The following is a 19,381-nucleotide window of genomic DNA, read 5'->3' on the forward strand; positions in this document are numbered from 1 at the left end:
GTTGGAGCCCGTCGCCGCCTCGTCTTCCTCACGGGCCTGAGTGAGGAGGGCAAGGAGGCCCGTCGCCGCTTCCTGGCCGGCCTCCCTTCAGGCCGGCCGCCTCCCCGCCCGCCGCCCCCGCCGACCCCGCGCGTCCACGGCGCGAGCCGCGCTGGATGTGAGCGGAGGAGCAGCAGAGGCCTCGCCCGCGCCCGCGCCGCCTCCGCGCGAACATGGACGCCGTCAACGCCTTCAACCAGGAGGTGAGGCGGCCCGCTGCTCCGGGCCCTGCGTGCGAGTGTGTCCGTGTCCGTGTCCGAGTCCGAGTCCCGGGCGCGGGCGGGCGGGGCCTCCTGCTCGGGCGAGCGCGAAGGAGGCCTGGCCGGCCACGGCGACCCTCCGCCGCCGGACCCCGAACAGAGGCAGCTTCGCCCCCGAGGCCGAGGGCTCCCTCCGCCTGTTGCGCGGCGCCCGCTGGACTCTTGATCTCTGAGCCACTGAGCCCGGCGGTCGGGGAGACAAGCGGCCCGCGGGGGGGCCCCGCTTCCCTTCGCTTTGCTTCGCTCGCAGCCCCTGGGTCAAGGGGGGGCACTTCCAGGGTTTTCATTTGGGGGGGCTTTTTCAAAATTTCATTCTTATTTCGGTTCTGGGGGCCCCACCCGCCGCGCTCAGGGGTCCCTTCTACTCCTGGCTCGACACTCAGAAATGGCTCCTCCTGGCAGGTTCTAGCGGGGTGGGGGGGCCCCATGGGATGCAGGGATTCGAACCACCGGCCTTCTGCGTGCGTGCAAGTCCAGCTCATGACCTCCGTGCTACTTCTCCGGCCCCTCCTTTATTATTATTTATTTGCTTGTTTGTTTGTTGATTTCTGGGTCCCACCCGGCCGCGCTCAGGGGTTCCTCCCGACTATGCACTCAGAAATCGCTCCTGGCAGGCTCTGGGAGGGGACCTTGTGGGATGCCGGGATTCGAACCACCGTTCTTCTGCATGCGTGCAAGGCAAACGCCCCACCTCCATACTGTCTCTTCGGCCCTCCTTTTACTTATTTATTTATTTTTAATTCCTCCCCCCAGCCCGCTTCGCCTTCCGAGCCCAGCTCCTGCGGCCCCGCGGTGACTCCGGGAAAAGCTGTATGGGCGGGACGAGGGCGGGCTCCGCCTCCTTTCCTTTTCCCCTTCCCCTTCCCCTCCCCGCCTCCCTGCCCGCCCGACCTAATGCACCCCCCTCCCCGGACTGGAGCATTTCCATGAGAAAAAGGGGCTCCCAAACCGCGAACAATGGTGCTCCGCAGCTGGCGATCACCCGGGTTTTATCTCCACTTGTACCTGAAAGCTTTCCCCACCACCACCTCCACGCCTCTTCTTTTTTTTTTTTTAAATTTATTTAATTTTGGTTATAAATGCTCACTAACTTCGCCTTTTCTCGAGTCGAAGTGAGCGGGGACAGGGTTACGGGTGGCGGTGGACGAGCCCTCTTAGACAGTTTGGAAGCTGCAGCTTGAGCCCGACAGACTCTTGACAATCGTCAACCCGCGGCAGCCCTCTCTGCCTCTTCCCGAAGCCTAGGTCTAGGAGAAACCTCCCCGCTTGCCAAAAAAGCTCGGGTGTCGGAGAGCTGGCAGTTGCTGGAGCCTGGCATTTTCAGTGTGTGGCACCCCGCTGCTGGGGTTGCATCGAGACGCTTGTTAACAGTTTTTTCTTGCAGCAGCTTATGACCAGACCACGGCCACCTCCCCGCACCCTGGGGTTGAGACTGTTGATTGACCCAGGCCGAGCCTCGGCCCATATGCACGGAACTTGTCCTAGCTGCAGTGGTTGGGCAACTGGTGTTCGACAATACCCTGCTGAGAGAGTTCTGTAGGGATTTTCCAAACAGTGAAAATTTTCCTACTTTGGGGTCCCTAGAAGGATATGTGGTGATAAGTTGGAAGGTCTTCCAAAGTTTTCTGAAGACAGAAAATGTGGGCTCTGTGACGACCTGGCATTCATTAACTTTCTTGCACTTTGCAGCTGTTTGACAGATCCTTTATTGAGTTGCTGTGGGTTTGGTTTTTTTTTTTTTTTCTTTCTGGTTTTTGGTTTTTGGGTCACTCCTGGCTCTTTGCTCAGAAATCGCTCCTGGCAGGCTCAGGTGACCATTTGGGATGCTGGGATTTGAACCACCCACCCCCTGCATTGCAAGGCAAACGCTTAACCTCCATGCTATCTCTCCCGCCCCTATTGAGTTTTGTTTTGTTTTGGGGCCGTAGCCGGTGGTGGTGCTCAGGGGTTACTCCCGACTCCGCAGTCAGAATTCACTCCTATCCTAGCTGCTCCGGGGACCTGCCTTGCGTGTGGCCAACCTAAGTTTAATACTTGGTATCCCATAAGTCCCCACCATCACAGGAATAACCCCTGAGCATAGCTGGGTGTTAACCAAAAAAATAAAATCCTTTTCTATTTTTATGAAATATAATTTGGATTTTGTTAAGTGCATATTGTCAATCCCAGTTTAAACAAACTATTTTGAAGAGTTGGTCTGACATTAAATCTCACCTTTTTGCTTGATTTGTAGTGCTCAGTTATTTCTTCCCATTCATGAATAGTTACTGATTAGTTCCCTATAACTTCAAATCTCCCAGACTTTGACTTCACAAGTCTTTAAAATGCCTATCTGCTCAGCAGTAAAGCTATTCTTGGTACTCTGAGACTACCAAGGAGCTCCACCTTTGAGAAACCTTTTTTTTTTTTTGGTTTTTGGGCCATACCTGTTTGATGCTCAGGGGGTTACTCCTGGCTATGCGCTCAGAAATCGCCCCTGGCTTGGGGGGACCATTTGGGACGCCGGGAGATCAAACTGCTGTTCATCTTATGCTAGCACTTGCAAGGCAGACACCTTACCTCTAGCGCCATCTTCCCGGCCCCGAGAAACCTTATTTTAATAGAGGGCATAAAACATAAGCAAGTAACTTTTTGGCTTGAGATGGCAACACCCAGCTGTGCTTAGGGGTTTCTTCCAGATTTTTTGGTCAAGGGAATCATGGTACCTTGGACCAAACCTGGGCCACAAATATGTGCAGGGGTCCTCAAACTTTTTAAACAGGGAGCCAGTTCACTGTCCTTCAGACTGTTAGAGGGCCAGATTATAGTAAAAACAAAAATTATGAACAAATTTCTATGCACACTGCATATATCTTATTTAGAAATGAAGAAACAAAATGGGAATAAATACAATATGTGGCCCGCGGGCCGTAGTTTGAGGACCATTGATGTAAAGCATGTGCTCTGGTTCTGTGAACTGGCCCCAGAAGATTTTGAAGGGATGGGAGCACACCGTGGGTTGTTCAATTTTGAGGATATAACCAAGGGCTTCTGCATCACTCCAGCCCTCTTGAGCTAATGCTCTGGCAAATAACTTTTTGTGTTTTGGGCTACACTCAATTGTGTTCAGGGCTTACTCCTGGCTCTACACTCAGGAATTATATGGAGAGCCTAAGATTGAACTTGGGTTAGATGAGTATGAGGCAAATGCCTTTCCTGCTCTACCTTCTCTCTGGCCCCCTGGTAAATAATTTTAATATGTGATAAACCATCTTTCTTTGGGACCCTAATAAGATAGAATGGGATAGCCATAGAGAAATCAGTTTGAGAATTTTAGAAGGTACAGAGAACACTGTTTAAAGGTAGTGAGGGGTCACAGCCAGTCAGTGCTCAGGGCTTACTTCTGGTTTTGCACTCAAGAATCACTCCTGGCAGTGTTCACTTGTCCTGAAAGGTAAGTGCCCTCCCTTCTATACTATCACTCTAGCTCAGAGATCTCAAACTCGCGGCCGTTTACAACATTTTGTGGCCCTGCCTTAGAGGAATCTTTTTTGTTTTGTTTTGTTTTAGTTGTTTGGGTCACACCCCCCAATGTTCAAGGCTTACTACTGACTTTGCACCTGCAGCCCCCAGGTAAATTGAGTTCGAGACCCCTGCTCTAGCTCCTTGGCTTCACTTTTCAGCAGGGGTCTCAAACTCAATTTACCTGGGGGCCGCAGGAGGCAAAGTCGGGTGATCCTTGAGTGCAAAGTCAGTAGTAAGCCTTGAACATTGGGGGTGTGACCCAAACAACTAAAACAAAACAAAACAAAACAAAAAGTTCCTCTCGGGCAGGGCCACAAATGTTGTACGGAGGAGACCCCTGCTTTTCAGGCTGTGGATAAATGGAAAGTTTTAAATATTTGATTCATATAATCAAAACACTGTGTGTTGTATATTTTAGAAGGTATTTGGTAAAGGTGAGTGGTTTGGGGATTGCAGTAGGAAAGACATGTAAAATGTAAATTTGGTGTATTTTTAATAGGAATGGAGAAGAGGGAAGACTGGGTCTGGGGAATCCCTATCTTGTCATCTGTTGGGCTTATAAGCACTTTTGCTCTCTCTTCTATGTGCCAGGAGAGTTAGCGTAAACAAATGTAGTAAAGAAGAAAATATAGTTGATTTTCAGGGGCCAGAAAGATAGCACAGCTTTAGGGTGTTTTTGCTTTGCACAAACAGCCGATCCAGGATGGATAGTGGTTCAAATCCCAGCATCCCATATGGTCCCTGTTCCTGCCAGGAGCGATTTTTGAGTGCTGAGGCAGGAGTAATCCCTGAGTGCTGCTGGGTGTGATTCAGAAACAAAGTTAATATATAATACGAATATAGGGTTCATCAGGCACTTTATATACACACATTTAATATAATATTCCACACTATGCCTCCATTATAGACAAACTGATTTTTAAATAAGTTAAATAATTTACCCAAGGGAATACTGCTGGCTAATGGCAGAGCTGGGATTTGAATGCAAAGCTCCCTATCTTAATTATTGCCTCAAGACAATATTTTTATATAATTGAGGGTAGGGGAGTCACAGTTGAAAAGGATGCTAGAATTTAGGGTAAATGAGATATGAAGTTTAGTTCAGTGATGATATAGATGAAAGGTAGCAAATAGAATTTTCTTTGAGAGGTTTGGTTGCAAGGATTGGAGTTGGAGGAAATGGCTTAAGAATGAAAGGAAAGGGTTCAGAGAGATAGCATGGAGGTAAGGCATTTGCCTTTCATGCAGAAGGTCATCGGTTCGAATCCCGGTGTCCCATATGGTCCCCTGTGCCTGCCAGGAGCAATTTCTGAGCATGGAGCCAGGAGTAACCCCTCAGCACTACCCGGTGTGACCCAAGCCCCCCCCCCCCAAAAAAAAAGAATGAAGGGAAAGAGAAATTAATTGATAGTGTGCAAGGCAGGGGTGCCAAACTTTGCATCTTAATAGAGTCATGTATATAGTCTTATCCTTAGAATGATGAGAGTAAAAGCTTGAGCATGTCGGAGAAATGGAAATATAAAAAAAAGCTTAGTTTTGGGGCCAGAGTAATAGTTTGGGGTGTTTGCATTGCAGGCAGCTAACCTAGGCTCCATCCCAGCATCCCCTGTGATTCCCTCTTGATAATTAGGCAAATACATCCTTTAATTTTTTTGGTGACATGCAGAAAAGATTAGTTTTGTTTAGGGGCCACACTTGGCTATGCTCAGGGTTCACTCCCGGATGGGGGATGAGATGGGGGGGGGGGCATGTGTTGCCAGGGATCAAACTTAGATTGGCTGCATGCAAGGCAAGTGCTTTATTTGCTTATTATCTCTGACCCTGAATCAGTTTTTTATCTTGATTCAGAAGAATATACAGCTTCAATAATAAGCTTAAGAACAAGCCAGCTATAGCATATATTATCAGATATAAAGGAAAAGCACTTACGGACAGTTAAATTTTGGCTAATATTCTTTGATTAATGTTCCATTCCCTTTGAATCACAGAAAATACAAAAATAATTTAATTTTTTTGGGATGAGGCCATGCCAAGATCTATTGAGATTAGACGATAAGGCATACCTATATTTCTGTTAGTATTAAAAATATCTAGGGGCTGGAGAAATAACATGGAGGTAAGGCATTTGCCTTGCATGCTGAAGGACAGTGATTTGAATCCCAATATGGTCCCTTGTGCCTTCCAGGAGCGATTTCTGAGCATAGAACCAAGAGTAACCCCCTGAGTGCTGCTGGGTGTGACCCCCGTCCACCCCCCCCAAAAAAAAAAAAAAAAACTGGCCAGAGCCATATAGTACAACAGATAAGGCCCTTGTAGATGGCCAGCCCAGATTCAGTCCCTGGCATCCCATATGGTCTCTGAGCAGTCAGGAGTAACCACTGAGTAACCCCTGAGCACCAGTGGGTGGCTCCAAAGCAAGCAAAAAAAATTAAATAATTGTTAGTGTCTTTTTATTTTTTTCAAATTTTCACAGATACTCTAATCCAATTTTACTTTATTTTCTCATACACTTGGCTGGTGATCACTTCTGGTGAGACTTGGGGACATATGTGTTGGGTGCAAGGGGATTGGACCTGGGTTGGCAGTGTATAAGCAAGTGCCTGTCACTCTGGCCTCTTTTTTTTTTTTTTTTAATTTATTTGGGGCAGGTGAAGGTGGGGCAAGACACTTTGGTGCTCCGAGCTTTCTCCTGGCTCTTCTCAAGGGGCTTTCCTAGCTGTGCTGGGGCTGGGGAGAGGCAGATATGGTGCCAGAAATCAAGCTGGATAGAAATAACTACACAGTGGTGGGGTGGGTAAAAAAAAAAAGAAAAGAAAAGAAATAACTACACAGAGAACTACCATAATCATGTGAATGAATGAGGGAACTGGGGTGGGGTGGGATGGAGGAAGATTTGGGACATTGGTGATGGCAATGTTGCACTGGTGAAGGGGGTGTTCTTTACATGACTGAAACCTAATCACAATCATATATGTAATCAAGATGTTTAAAGGGAAAAAAAAGAAATTAGTCATGGCTCTACACTCAGGAATCGGTGTTGAAAAACAAAGAAATCAAGATGGGATTGACTGCTTTAGCCACCAAACTGTCTTTGGCTCCAGTAATTAAATGTAGACTGGGAATGTGGCTCAGTGGTACATTGCAAGCTTTTTGTGCATGAGACCTGGGTTCATTCCCTAAGAACACACAGAGACATACAAAAAGCCCAAACTATCTTTTTTCTGGGGGGGGGGGGCTAAATTTTAGTTCTTGATTAAAGAGCTTTATTTACTTCTGTAATGAAAACTTGTCTATTTGACTTTCATCTGTGCCTGCTTTGCAATTGTATTGTTTGAAGGCATCTTTCCTGTGTCTATCAATGGATAATTTAGGGGGCTTTTTGTTTGGAGGGAAGGGGTTGGAGGATTGTGGGTTTTGGGGCCAACACCGGTAAGTGCGTAGGACTTACTTTAGGTTCTGCATTCAGGTCAGACTCAGATCTGCCTCAAGCAAGTAATTTACCCTCTATACTATTATTTCATCCTTCAGTTTCCTTTTGTTAATTGAGTTATTTCTTTCTCCATTTCTCTGTATGCCTACTGTCTCACATTTTATAGATAAATTCATGTTTGATATCATGCTTTCAGATAGAATGGTGAATATTGTTTATTTAACCCCTCTATTCCCATATAAATGAAAGGGACAAAGCCTCATTTTTTGGTTTTGATTTTGGGCCACGCCTTTCTCTTGGGACAAGAATCACTCCTAGTGTGTTTGGTGGACCATATGGGATTCTGGGATTGAACCTGTATTGACCATGTGCAAGGCAAGCATCCTACCTGCTGTACTATTTCAAATTATCCAGCCCCAAGAACAAAGCATCTTTGTACAAAAGATAATTTGAAATGTGTGGGAAATCATGTGGTGGAAGGAATCAAACTGGGTCAGGCACTTGCCAGGCATATTCTTAATAGGCACTTTATAAATCTAGTCGCATGCTGTCCAAGGGTTTCCTTCCATTTTCTGATGGATCCAGTTAAAATTTTTCATTTGTCTTTTGTGTAATGACAGCTATAAATTAAATATTTCAGAAAGATTATTGTCATTTTATTATTAATTAGAAAAATAGCCTCAGAATTAGGTTGGCAGTGTCCATGAAAACCACATAAAATTATTTAATTAGTAAGTTCTGTTCTTCATAATTTAAAAATAGTGAGTTGGAGGAAGGCAGTTAAAATTGATTTTTAAAAAATGTTCTGGCTGGGCCCGGAGAGATAGCACAGCGGTGTTTGCCTTGCAAGCAGCCAATCCAGATCTAAGGTGGTTGGTTCAAATCCCAGTGTCCCATATGGTCCCCCGTGCCTGCTAGGAGCTATTTCTGAGCAGACAGCCAGGAGCACCGCCGAGTGTGGCCCAAAAACAAAACAAAAAAAATTTTTTTTTCTGGCTAATTAGAATAGCTTCTACATCAAATAACAGAAAATGGTTTCCTGTATTATAGAACTGTCAGAAATCACCATAAAGCAGAAGTCTCAAACTCGTGGCCCACGGGCTGTTTGCGGCCCTCCATACAACATTTTGTGGCCTGCGGCCCGGCCAGCCTTCAATATCGCAGTATCGCAATAAAAATCACATTAGTAAGAAAAAAATCGCATTAAACATTCTCATACCCTAAGCAGTTCCGTTCGGGGTATGCAAATGTTTAATGCAATTTTTCGCGATTTTTTTTCTTACTAATGTGATTTTTTATTGCGAATAATCGCGAATACTTTGCGCCTAGCACAAACTTCATTTCTGCAGCTCCTGCCCTTGTCGGAGGCCTAAGGGAGAGGAGTTTATTACAGAATTAGATTTTGTCATACCTTCATCCTGACTTCATGATGAAGTGAAGAGAAAGATTGATGACGAGCACAGACAATTTCAGGAAAAGTGGGAGATGCAGTATTTCTTTGTTGAGCCACAGGGGCATCCCCACATGTCTTATTTGCTCAGAGAAAGTTGCAGTGCACAAGGAATACAACTTGAAACGCCATTATTCAACTAAACATGCTGAGGAATGTGCAAAATATCAAGGAAATGAGAGAGCCAAGCGGGTTGCCAGTCTTAAAGCATGTCTAATGAGGCAACAAGATTTCTTCAAGAAAGCAACGAAAGAGAATGTTGCATTGGTCGAAGCTAGTTATGTGGTTAGTGAGATGATTGCTAAGGCAGGGAAACCATTCACAGAAGGAGAGTTTGTTGAAAAATGCATGTTATAGGCTGCAAGTATTACCTGTCCTGAAAAGAAAGGTCAGTTTAGCAAAATCAGCCTTTCTGCCAACACTGTGGCAGAGCACATTTCTGACATGTCAAGTGGCATCATCAACTGTGTGAGAAAGCCAAATGTTTTGATGCATACTCAGTTGCTCTTGACGAGGACACAGATATAACAGACACTGCGCAGCTCACAATTTATGTCCATGGTGTTGATTGCAATTTTGAATTGACAGAGGAGCTGCTCACAATAATTCCAATGCATGGCAAGACCACTGCTAATGAGATACATCTGTGTGATGCCATTGAGAATCCAGGTTTCCCATGGAGGAGGTTTGTTGGAATAATAACCGATGGAGCGCCATCAATGACAGGGAGGAAAAATGGACTGGTGGCACTTGTTCAAAAAAAACTTGAAGAGGAAGGGCGTAGAGAAGGCCATTGCTCTTCACTGCATTATCCATCAACAGGCCCTTTGCAGTAAATGCCTGCCATGTGACAACGTGATGTCTGTTGTTGTGAAACGCATCAACCAAATCAGATCGAGGGGCTTAATGTACAGGAGGTTCCGTGCTTTTTTAGAGGAAATGGAGTCAGAATATGGAGATGTACTCTATTTCACCGAGGTACGTTGGCTCAGTAGGGGAAATGTCCTGAAAAGAGTTTTTGAGTTGAGAGAAGTGAAAGCCTTCATGGAGAAGGATGGGTATGCTGTTTCTGAGTTGAGTGATCACAAATGGCTCATGGACTTAGCTTTTCTTGTTGACATCACACATAAGCTGAATGTTCTAAACAAGATGTTACAAGGCCCCGGGGCAGCTTACCAGTGCTGCCTATGACAGTGTGAGAGCATTTTCCACAAAACTTGTGTTATGGAAATCCCAGCTCTCTCAGACAAACCTTTGCCATTTCCCAGCATGCAAGGAACTTGTGGATACAGGCATACCATTCAGTGGTGAGAAATACGTTGATGCTATTTTTAAGCTAGAGAAGGAATTTGATCACAGATTTGCAGACTTCAAAAAGCACAGAGCCATTTTCCAAATGTTTGTGGATCCCTTTTTCTTTGATGTGCAAGATGCCCCTCCTGTGCTTCAAATGGAGCTCATTGACCTGCAATGTAACTCTGATCTCAAAGCCAAGTTTAGGGAGATTAGTGGAAAAGCAGACATGCATGGGCAATTTTTGAGAGAATTGCCCCCCAGCTTCCCTGAGCTTTCCCAAAAGTTCAAGCGCACCGTGTGTCTTTTTGGGAGCACATATTTGTGTGAAACGTTATTCTCCACATTGAACTTCAATAAGTCAAAGTACAGGTCTAGACTTAATGATGATCATCTTCAAGCCATACTGAGGGTCTCAACTGCTTCCTCTCTAAAGCCAAATGTGGTTCAGATTTGTGAGAAGCGCTGTCAAGTCTCTGGCAGCAATGAATAGGCAAAGGATGCCATGTTCAGAAGAACTGTTCATGATCTTCATTCAATATTCTATTCATGTTCAGAAGAAATAAAACTGTTAATGACATTTGAGGACTTTTTTTGTGTGTGTGAAATCCCTTATGCGGCCCTGCCTCACCCCTACTTTACCTCCTACGGCCCCCAGGTAAATTGAGTTTAAGACCTCTGCCATAAAGTCAACATGACTAAAGTTACTTTTTTTTGTAACTTATTTTGATTTTGGGGCCACACTTGGATATATGCACAAAGTCAGGAGTAAGCCCTGCAATCAGTGCCCATTCCTAGTAGTGTTTATCAATGAACCATATGGGCTAGTGGGACTTGAATCTGAGGCAGGATGACTGCTTCCAAGGCAAAGTTCCTTTACCAGTGGTTTGACCCCTAACTGTATACTGTTTAATTGTAATTGTTTTTTTTTGGGCTTTTTTTTTTTTTTTTTTTTTTTTTTTTTTTTGGTTTTTGGGCCACACTTGCTGTACTATTGCTCCAGCCCCCATGATAAAGTTAACAAGCGTGGCTCTATATACCACATTGAAACTAGATTCAATTTGTATAGAATTTAGCTTCACTGCAGTTTAAACTAGCTTCTGTACCCCAGGAAACTCAATTCTGTATCCCCAAGAATCTAGGTTTTATACCACATTGAAATGTGAATCATACCGTCTGGTGTATGCTCTTTGGCTTCCTTCTATTTCAAGTTCTTTCTCAACCCCTTGATGATTTCAATCTGTGACCTTTCAGCTTCAATTCCAGAACTCTCTTCTATATTCAGGATCCATATTTTAGACTTTGTCTAAACGCTTCATCTATTATCCCTAAGAGTAAAGTAGTCAAGGAGGCACGTGTGCCTACTTTATATTTTTATTTATTGTTATGGTCTAAAGAGCATCGTTTAAGAGTATGAATATGTAATACTACTCATGACTTGTAAGTTTTCAAAATAATCGTTATGGTTAGTTTTGGGGGGTTGGCCACAGCCAGTGGCAGTGGTGCTCAGAGGCTGTACACCTCCCAGATACTATCTGCTTAAAGGTTGCTCTCAGGGGTACTTATAGAACCATGCTACAAAGGAATGGAACCTAGACCTTCCTGACATAGGTATGCATTTAATCACTTGTTGCACTCTCTTTAGTCCCTGCTATTTTTGTTTGTTTGTTTGGAGGGGTGGGCACACCTGGTGCTCAGGAATTACACCTGGTGGTGCTCGGAGACCATTATGGGTTCTTGAGGACCGATCCTGGGTCAGCTGCTTGCAAGGCATGCACCCTACACCCCCCTACTTAGTTTTGATATGGCAATTTATTGATGAAATGAGTGCTCTTGGGGACATTAAATGAACAATTAGCTTATATTAAAATATGATCCTCTAGGGGCCGGCGAGGTGGCTCTAGAGGTAAGGTAAGCCTTGCAAGCGCTAGCCAAGGAAGGACCGTGGTTTGATCCCCCAGCATCCCATATGGTCCCCCCAAGCCAGGGGCAATTTCTAAGCGCTTAGCCAGGAGTAACTCCTAAGCATTAAACGGGTGTGGCCAAAAAACAAAACAAAAACAAAACAAAAAAATATGATCCTCTAATCCAGTGATAGCTAACCTTTTTGAGCCCTAGTGCCTAAACTGCCGCACAATGCCCAGTCTGGCACACTTGCCTCCTTATCTTTTTTTTTTTTTGGTTTTTGGGTCACACCTGGCAGTGCTCAGGGGTTACTCCTGGCTCTATGCTCAGAAGTTGCTCCTGGCAGGCTCAGGGGATGCCGGAATTCGAACCACCGACCTTTTGCATGTAAGGCAAGCGCTTTACCTCCATGCTATCTCTAGCCCCTGTGCCGCATATCTTAATTGCAGTCCCCTTCCCTTGTGCCAGCTGCAAGGCCTTTGAGTGCCACAACTGGCAAGGGTGCCATAAGTTTGCCATCGAGGCTCTAATCAGAGTTAATTCTTGATTGGTGCTCTTTTTTTGTTTGTTTGTTTGTTCTTTTTTTTGTTTTTATTTTGGTCACACCCAGAAGCTCTCAGGGGTTACTCCTGGCTCTATGCTCAGAAATTACTCCTGGCAGGCTCAGGGGACCATATGGGATGCTGTGCTTCAAACCATCACCCTTCTGCATGCAAGGCAAACACCTTGCCTCCATGCTATTTTTCTGGCCCCAGTGCTCTTTTTTTTTTTTTTTTTTTTTTGGAGGGAGGTAACACCCCTTGGTGCTCAGGGCTTCCTTCTTGGCTTTATGGTCAAGAATCACTCTTGCTACTGTACCACATACAATACCAAGTATTGAACCTAGGTAGCCCACTGTATCACTGATCTCTCTTACCAGTCATTTAACAAGTCATACTTTGAAATGACTAGACTCTGTGCATGGCAGGTGCCTTAACCCATAAACTGTCTCTGGCCCAGTAATGCTTATATTTTTTGTTGTTTTGTTTGTTTTTTGGGTCACACCCAGCAGTGCTCAGGGGTTACTCCTGGCTCTGCACTCAGAAGTCACCCGTGGCAGGCTCGGGACCATATGGGATGCTGGGATTCAAACCACCATCCTTCTGCATGCGACGCAAATGCTACCTCCATGCTATCTCTCCGGCCCCAGTAATGTTCATTGTTAAGAGTCCTTACAAAAGAAGGATCAGAAAAAGAAAAAAAGCAACATAGCACCTCAAAACAAAAAACTCCCCTTGAAAAGAAATAGAGCAATTGGATTTTTAAGTTTTGTGGATTTAAGTAGTTAAAAAAAACTGCCTTATAAATATATGCTGCATGTTTCATACAGTGTTGATTTGAAGGAGAGTGTGGGCCACACCCAACAGTGGTTGGCCAGGCTTTATTCCTGATTCTTTGCTCAGGCATCACTCTTGGCAGTGGTTGGGAACAATATGCTGTGCCAGGGGTCAACTCATAGTTGACAAAGTGCAAGGCAAGTGCCTTACTGCCCGTACTCACTCTATCCCCCACTGGTGATATTTTATTAGTAAATAGAATTGTAAATGAAATAACAATGTATTTTTCAGAGAATCTTTTATTTATTTATTTTATATTTTTGGTTTTTGGGCCACACCCAGTGACACTCTGGGGTTACTCCTGGCTTGTGAGATCATATGGGATGCCAGAGATTGAACCCAGATCTGTCCTGGGTCAGCTGAGTACAAGGCAAGCACCCTACTGCTGCACTATCTCTCGGGCCCCAGAGAATCATTTTTATTTATTTTATTTATTTTTGGGGGGTGGGCACACCTAGCAGCACTCAGGAGTTACTTCTGGCTCTGTGCTTAGAAGTCGCTCCTGGCAGGCATGGGGCACCATATGGGATTCTGGGATTCACTTTTTACAAATGATTCTTTGGGGACGGAGAGATAGCACAGCAGTAGGGCGTCTGCCTTGCACACAGCTGATCCAGGACAGACGGTTCTAATCAATTTATCCCATATGGTCCCCCATGCATGCCAGGAGCAATTTCTAAGCGCAGAGGTAGGAGTAACCCCTGAGCACTGCTGGATGTGACCCAAAAACCAACTAACCAAACAAACACAAAACAACTTAAAAGTGAATTCCTGAGGCTCAGAATAGTGTTGTGTGTAGCTGTGGCTGCAGACCCTAGTTTGAAATCTCAGTAACACAAGTCACCACCAGGGCGCGTTATTGGGTGTGACCCCAAAACAAAATTTAAAAAAAAAAATCAATCCTTGTATTTATTTCTTTCATTTTCTATATCAGTATTATCTATGGAAAATTTTTACATCGCTCTGCTTTAACAACTCCTGGTTTTTTAATATTGACTGAAATTTTATAAATCCTCTACATTTGTATGCTAGATTATTTTTCTGGGAACTTGTTTTCATTAGGAAAAGACGCCTTTTTTTCTCCCGGTGACACTTAGGGATTACTCCTGCCTATGCACTTAGAAATCACTCCTGGCATGCACGGGGGACCATATGGGATGCTGGGGGATTGAACCAGGGTCCATCCTAGGCTAGAGCTTGGAAGGCAGATGCCTTACGGCCTGCACCACAGCTCCACACACCCCCCCTTTTAAGCTTCTTAGTTATCTAGAAAAGCTCTGTGTTAGATTTTTTTTTACTTGCAGTGTCATTAGCCAGAAAGAAATTGTAATATGCTTCATATAAAGTTGCAAATGCTCAGAAAACCCTGAAACATATCAGGATATCTGAATAAGTTTTGCTCTTGGTTAAACAAGAAAAAACAAAAACAAGGGCCAGAGCGTTAGCATTAGTGGTTAAGGCATTTGCCTTGCCCACGCTAGCCTAGGGCGGACCATGGTTCGATCTGCTGGCGTCCCATATGGTCCCGCAAGCCAGGAGCAATTTCTGAGCACATAGCGTTACCGGTGTGGCCCAAAAGGCAAAAAGGAAAAAACAAGAATAGTATGTCTAGTAAGTTCTCCTTTAATATCCTGCTTAGGCTCATGGAGTCTGAATCTTTAAGTAAATGGCAAAATCCCTCTGTTAACAAAAGTCCTATGATGGCTTCTAGATAATTATTATGGTAACACGCACTAAATAAAAATCTCAAAATATTTAAAGAATAGCCTGTTTATCAATAATATTTACTTTTTTTTTGACCTTGATTATTCCAGTTCTGGATGGGTAGAGCTTTTCCTGGGATATTCCAGGCACAGGGCTTATCTTAGAATGTCTGTATAGTGTTATATATACTCTCACACGGTTTGACTCACTAAGGCAATGGTCCTCAAACTACGGCCAAAGGGCCACATATTGTATTCCCATTTTGTTTCTTCACTTCTAAATAAGATATATGCAGTGTGCATTGAAGTTTGTTCATAATTTTTGTTTTTACTATAATCTGGCCCTCTGACAGTCTGAAGGACAGTGAACTGGCCCCGTTTAAAAAGTTTGAGGACCCCTGCAAGGCTTTAACAATCTACATATGTACATCAGTAAACCTAACTTGTGGATCCTTGGGGGGGTGTGGCAGAGACTGTACCAAAGAGAGTACTGGCACCAACCAGGCGCCAATTGTGTTGTATTTTTCCTCCAACACTTTAACAGACAACCCACCAAAATGACGTTTTGGTTTTCATTGGTTTTAAGAAGTTTTGAAATACCAGAATTTTATCTTTATAATACTTTATGAGCTTTTATTCTAAGTTGGTTGAGTTTAAACTTTAATGGGGTGAGGTGGGGACTGGAGCAGTAGAACAGCAGATAGGACCTTCAACTTGCACACAGCTGGCCTGGGTTTGATCGCAGCACCCATTTGTCCTCTGAATCCAACCCAGAGCAATCCCTGAGTGCAGAATCAGTGAGCACCGTGCAGTAAAGTGTGTGTGGGGGGAAACCATTGATAGGAAATCTAAGAGTAAATTTTTGTTATTAGGGCGTAGGGACACACCTGATAGGGTGCTATTTGTTAATCCTATATTCTTGGCCAAATCGAGAAGTTACAAATTTTAGCTGTTTGGAAACATTTAAAATTTATTACTTGATTTTATAAATTGATTAAATTTATTTAGTACTTGATTTTCAAAATGAACTTTATATTTAAGTTCTTCAAAAATCTGATTTGGATTAATATCACATTAAATATTGATACTGTTGCCTCTTTTCTTCTAAGAACTTGATGCTTGTTTTCATGAGATCATTTTTGAGGACCCAGGGATATACCTTGCATATCTCAGGTTTATTTGCCCCAACTTCTAGCACCTATAAGTGGTATCAATCTTTTTCGAGTGGTTAAGTACAGCTTTGTGAATTTTCTACTGTAAGTTAGATGTTAATATTTTTACCTTTCCCTTTTTGTTAACTGGAATCTTTTGGGGTACTTCCTTGCACATCCCCTGCCCTGATTGAGGTGGGGGTGTAGGAGTACACGCATGCATGGTAGCATATTTCTTTCTGGGATTAAAGTTGGGAATCTCTTTTTGGGGGGAGGGGGTTTGGGTTTTTGGGTTACACCCGGCAGAGCTCAGGGGTTACTCCTGGATCTATGCTCAGAAATTGCTCCTGGCAGGCTTGCGGGACCATATGGATACCAAGATTTGAATCACCCACCATTCTTCTGCATGCATGGCAAATGCTCTACCTCCATGCTATCTCCTGGCCCTAAAGCTGGGAATCTTAAATATGCTGGATGGTGCTCTACCATTTGAGCTATCTTCTGGTGCCTCCTCTGTATTTTGTGGGGAATGTTAGGGTTTACTCCTGGCTCTGTACTCAGGAATCTCCTGGAGATGCTCGGCGTGGAGTTCTGGGCTTCTGGCCATGTGCAAGTTGCTGTGCTCTCTCCCCCTCCTTATTTTCCATTTTCTAAATATGAATTTTTTTCCTTTATCTCCTCAGCCCTTCCCCTCCCCACATCCCCATTCCTGATTTGGTGTGTGGGCGACCCAGAGGTGCTTGGGACTTCTTGCTCTGTGCTCAAGGGACCGTACAGGGTGCTGGGGATCAAAACCAAATGCCCTACCTGCTATAGTACCTTTCTGGCCCAAAAGATTATTTTACTTAATAGATTATAATATCTTTGTAACTAGGTAATTCAACTCAAATTTTACCTTAATTTTTGTTTTTAAAGCTCTTTTCACTCATGGATATGAAACCTCCCATCTCTCGAGCCAAGATGATACTTATAACAAAAGCTGCTATTAAGGCTATTAAGGTAAAAAAGTATATTAAACTTGAAAAATGTCAAAATTTTGAAAATATAATTGTGGTATATGAGAATTTACCATGCCAGTTTGGCTTGTATTATAGAGCACTAATCATTTTTTGTTGAAGGTATATAATTTTTATTTACGTATATGTATTTATAAAAATATTTTCCTCATTTATATTTCTGCTATATTGTAGTATCTCCCTCCCTTCCTCTGGGACCATATGTAATGTATCAGTCGTGTACAAGACAAGCACCCTACCCATTCTGCTATTGTACCAGCCCCAGTTTTTACAGTTTCTATTTTAATTTATTCCTCTGCTTAAGTTTTTTTCAGTTGTTGACTATAGATTTCTTTCTCAATGTATAATCTTGAGAACTATTGAAATTCTGATCATTAGCATTTAAGTGAAATTGATCATTTTTGAAAGGACTATGTAAGTTTAATCCTAATTTTCTTTTCTTTTCAGCTTTATAAGCATGTAGTTCAAATAGTAGAGAAGTTCATCAAAAAGGTAACTATCATATTATTTATTTGGGATTCATATATGTGATTTACCTTGTAAGCTGTAATTTGGGTGCTTTCTTCTGATGCCACTGCACAAAGTGGTTGCCACTAGATGGAACTGTTGGTTGAGCATTTACATGATGTTGGTTGGCGCTGTAAGCAGCAGTTTCGTCCAAGCCTGATATGCCTCCTATGCCCTTTGCCCTGTCTACTGCGGTGTTAGTTAACTCATTGCAGAGGATTTAAGATGAAATCACTTTGTAAAGATTTTCTACCTTTTTTCCATTAAGCCATTTTTTCAGTTTTACCATTTTATGCTGCTTTATAACTCTGTTGAGCACATGTCTTTTCTTGGAGTACTGAGTACTTGAAACTTAAACATTTTATTTTTTTTTCTCCCATCCAGGAATAGTTCAACAATGAACATGTTAATATAATGTGGAAATAAATGTTTTTTTTTTGCATGGTCTTTGAGTACTGTTGGAAAGAGGGGATATCCAACATCCAGTATCTAAAGCGGGAGAAGCAGGAGATGACAATGTTTGAATTTTGGGGGTTTTGTTTGTTTTTGCTTGGTTTTGGGGGCATACCTGGTTGTGCACAAAGGATTGCATCTGATGGGGAACTATAGGTATCTCCAGGGGTTAACACTGGGTTGGCCCTACCTGCCATACTAGCTCTCTGGTCCTAATGAGGAGCAGGGGACATAAATTACCTGCGTGCTGAAGTGATAGCACAATGGTAGGGTGTTTGCCTTGCACATGGCTGACCCGGGACCAACCTGAGTTCAAGCCGCAACATCCCATATGGTTTTTCAAGCCTGCCAGTAGTAACCCTGAGTGCTGCCGGGTATGGCTTCTCTCCTCCCCTACCCCAATAAATACAAAATGAAGAATATTTTCTTCTTTGTACATGAGGGAGATGGAGACATGTAATCCTTCAAAATTTATCATAAAAGTACATGAAGTATTTTATCACATGACTTTTATAATGATTTAAACCAGATTCTTTCACATTTTTGTTTGTTTTTGGGTCACAGTGGCAATGCTGACTGTGTATTCTGTACTCTAGAGTCATTCCTGGCAGGCTCAGGAGGAGATGCCAGTGGAATCCCAACATGGGATGCCAAGGAGCGAAGCTAGGTTGTCCCCATGCAAGGCAATTGCCCTACCCTGCTGTACTATCTATATGTCCCTGCATTTAGTTTTGTTTTTTTTTTGGGGGGGGGGCCACACCCGGCGGTGCTCAGGTGTTACTCCTGGCTGTCTGCTCAGAAATAGCTCCTGGCAGGCACGGGGGACCATATGGGACACCGGAATTCGAACCAACCACCTTAGGTCCTGGATCGGCTGCTTGCAAGACAAACACCGCTGTGCTATCTCTCTGGGCCCGCATTTAGTTTTCTTAATAATATATTTCTGGCTCTGACAGTAGTAGTACAGCAGTTAAGTCACTTGCCTTGCACATGACTAACCTGGGTTTATTTGATTCCTTTTCTTTTTTTTGGGGGGGGGGGGCACACCTGGCAGTGCTCAGGGGGTTACTCCTGGCTGTCTGCTCAGAAATAGCTCCTGGCAGGCACGGGGGACCATATGGGACACCGGGATTCGAACCAACCACCTTTGGTCCTGGATCGGCTGCTTGCAAGGCAAACGCCGCTGTGCTATCTCTCTGGGCCTTTGATTCCTTTTCATTGCATGTGGGTCCCCTAAGTGCATCCTGAATGCAGCAGACCCAGGAATAAACTACTTTAGTATTGGGAATGCCGC

At 43.9% G+C, this 19,381-nt stretch overlaps 1 protein-coding gene across 2 annotated transcripts in view; it reads left to right on the forward strand.

Moving 5' to 3' along the window:
- Positions 1-194: 194 nt before the first annotated feature.
- The window catches only part of SCAF4 (SR-related CTD associated factor 4), a 63,397-nt gene continuing 44,210 nt past the window's right edge, over positions 195-19,381 (forward strand). For both annotated transcript variants that reach the window (XM_049785748.1, XM_049785749.1), the window contains exons 1-3: positions 195-242; positions 17,027-17,110; positions 17,575-17,619. In XM_049785748.1, the coding sequence (XP_049641705.1) occupies positions 213-242; positions 17,027-17,110; positions 17,575-17,619 (159 nt within the window). In that variant the 5' untranslated portion in view covers positions 195-212. The remainder of the gene's footprint in view (positions 243-17,026; positions 17,111-17,574; positions 17,620-19,381) is intronic.

This window comes from Suncus etruscus, chromosome 13 (genome assembly GCF_024139225.1).
Source record: "Suncus etruscus isolate mSunEtr1 chromosome 13, mSunEtr1.pri.cur, whole genome shotgun sequence".
Taxonomy (NCBI): Eukaryota; Metazoa; Chordata; class Mammalia; order Eulipotyphla; family Soricidae; genus Suncus; species Suncus etruscus.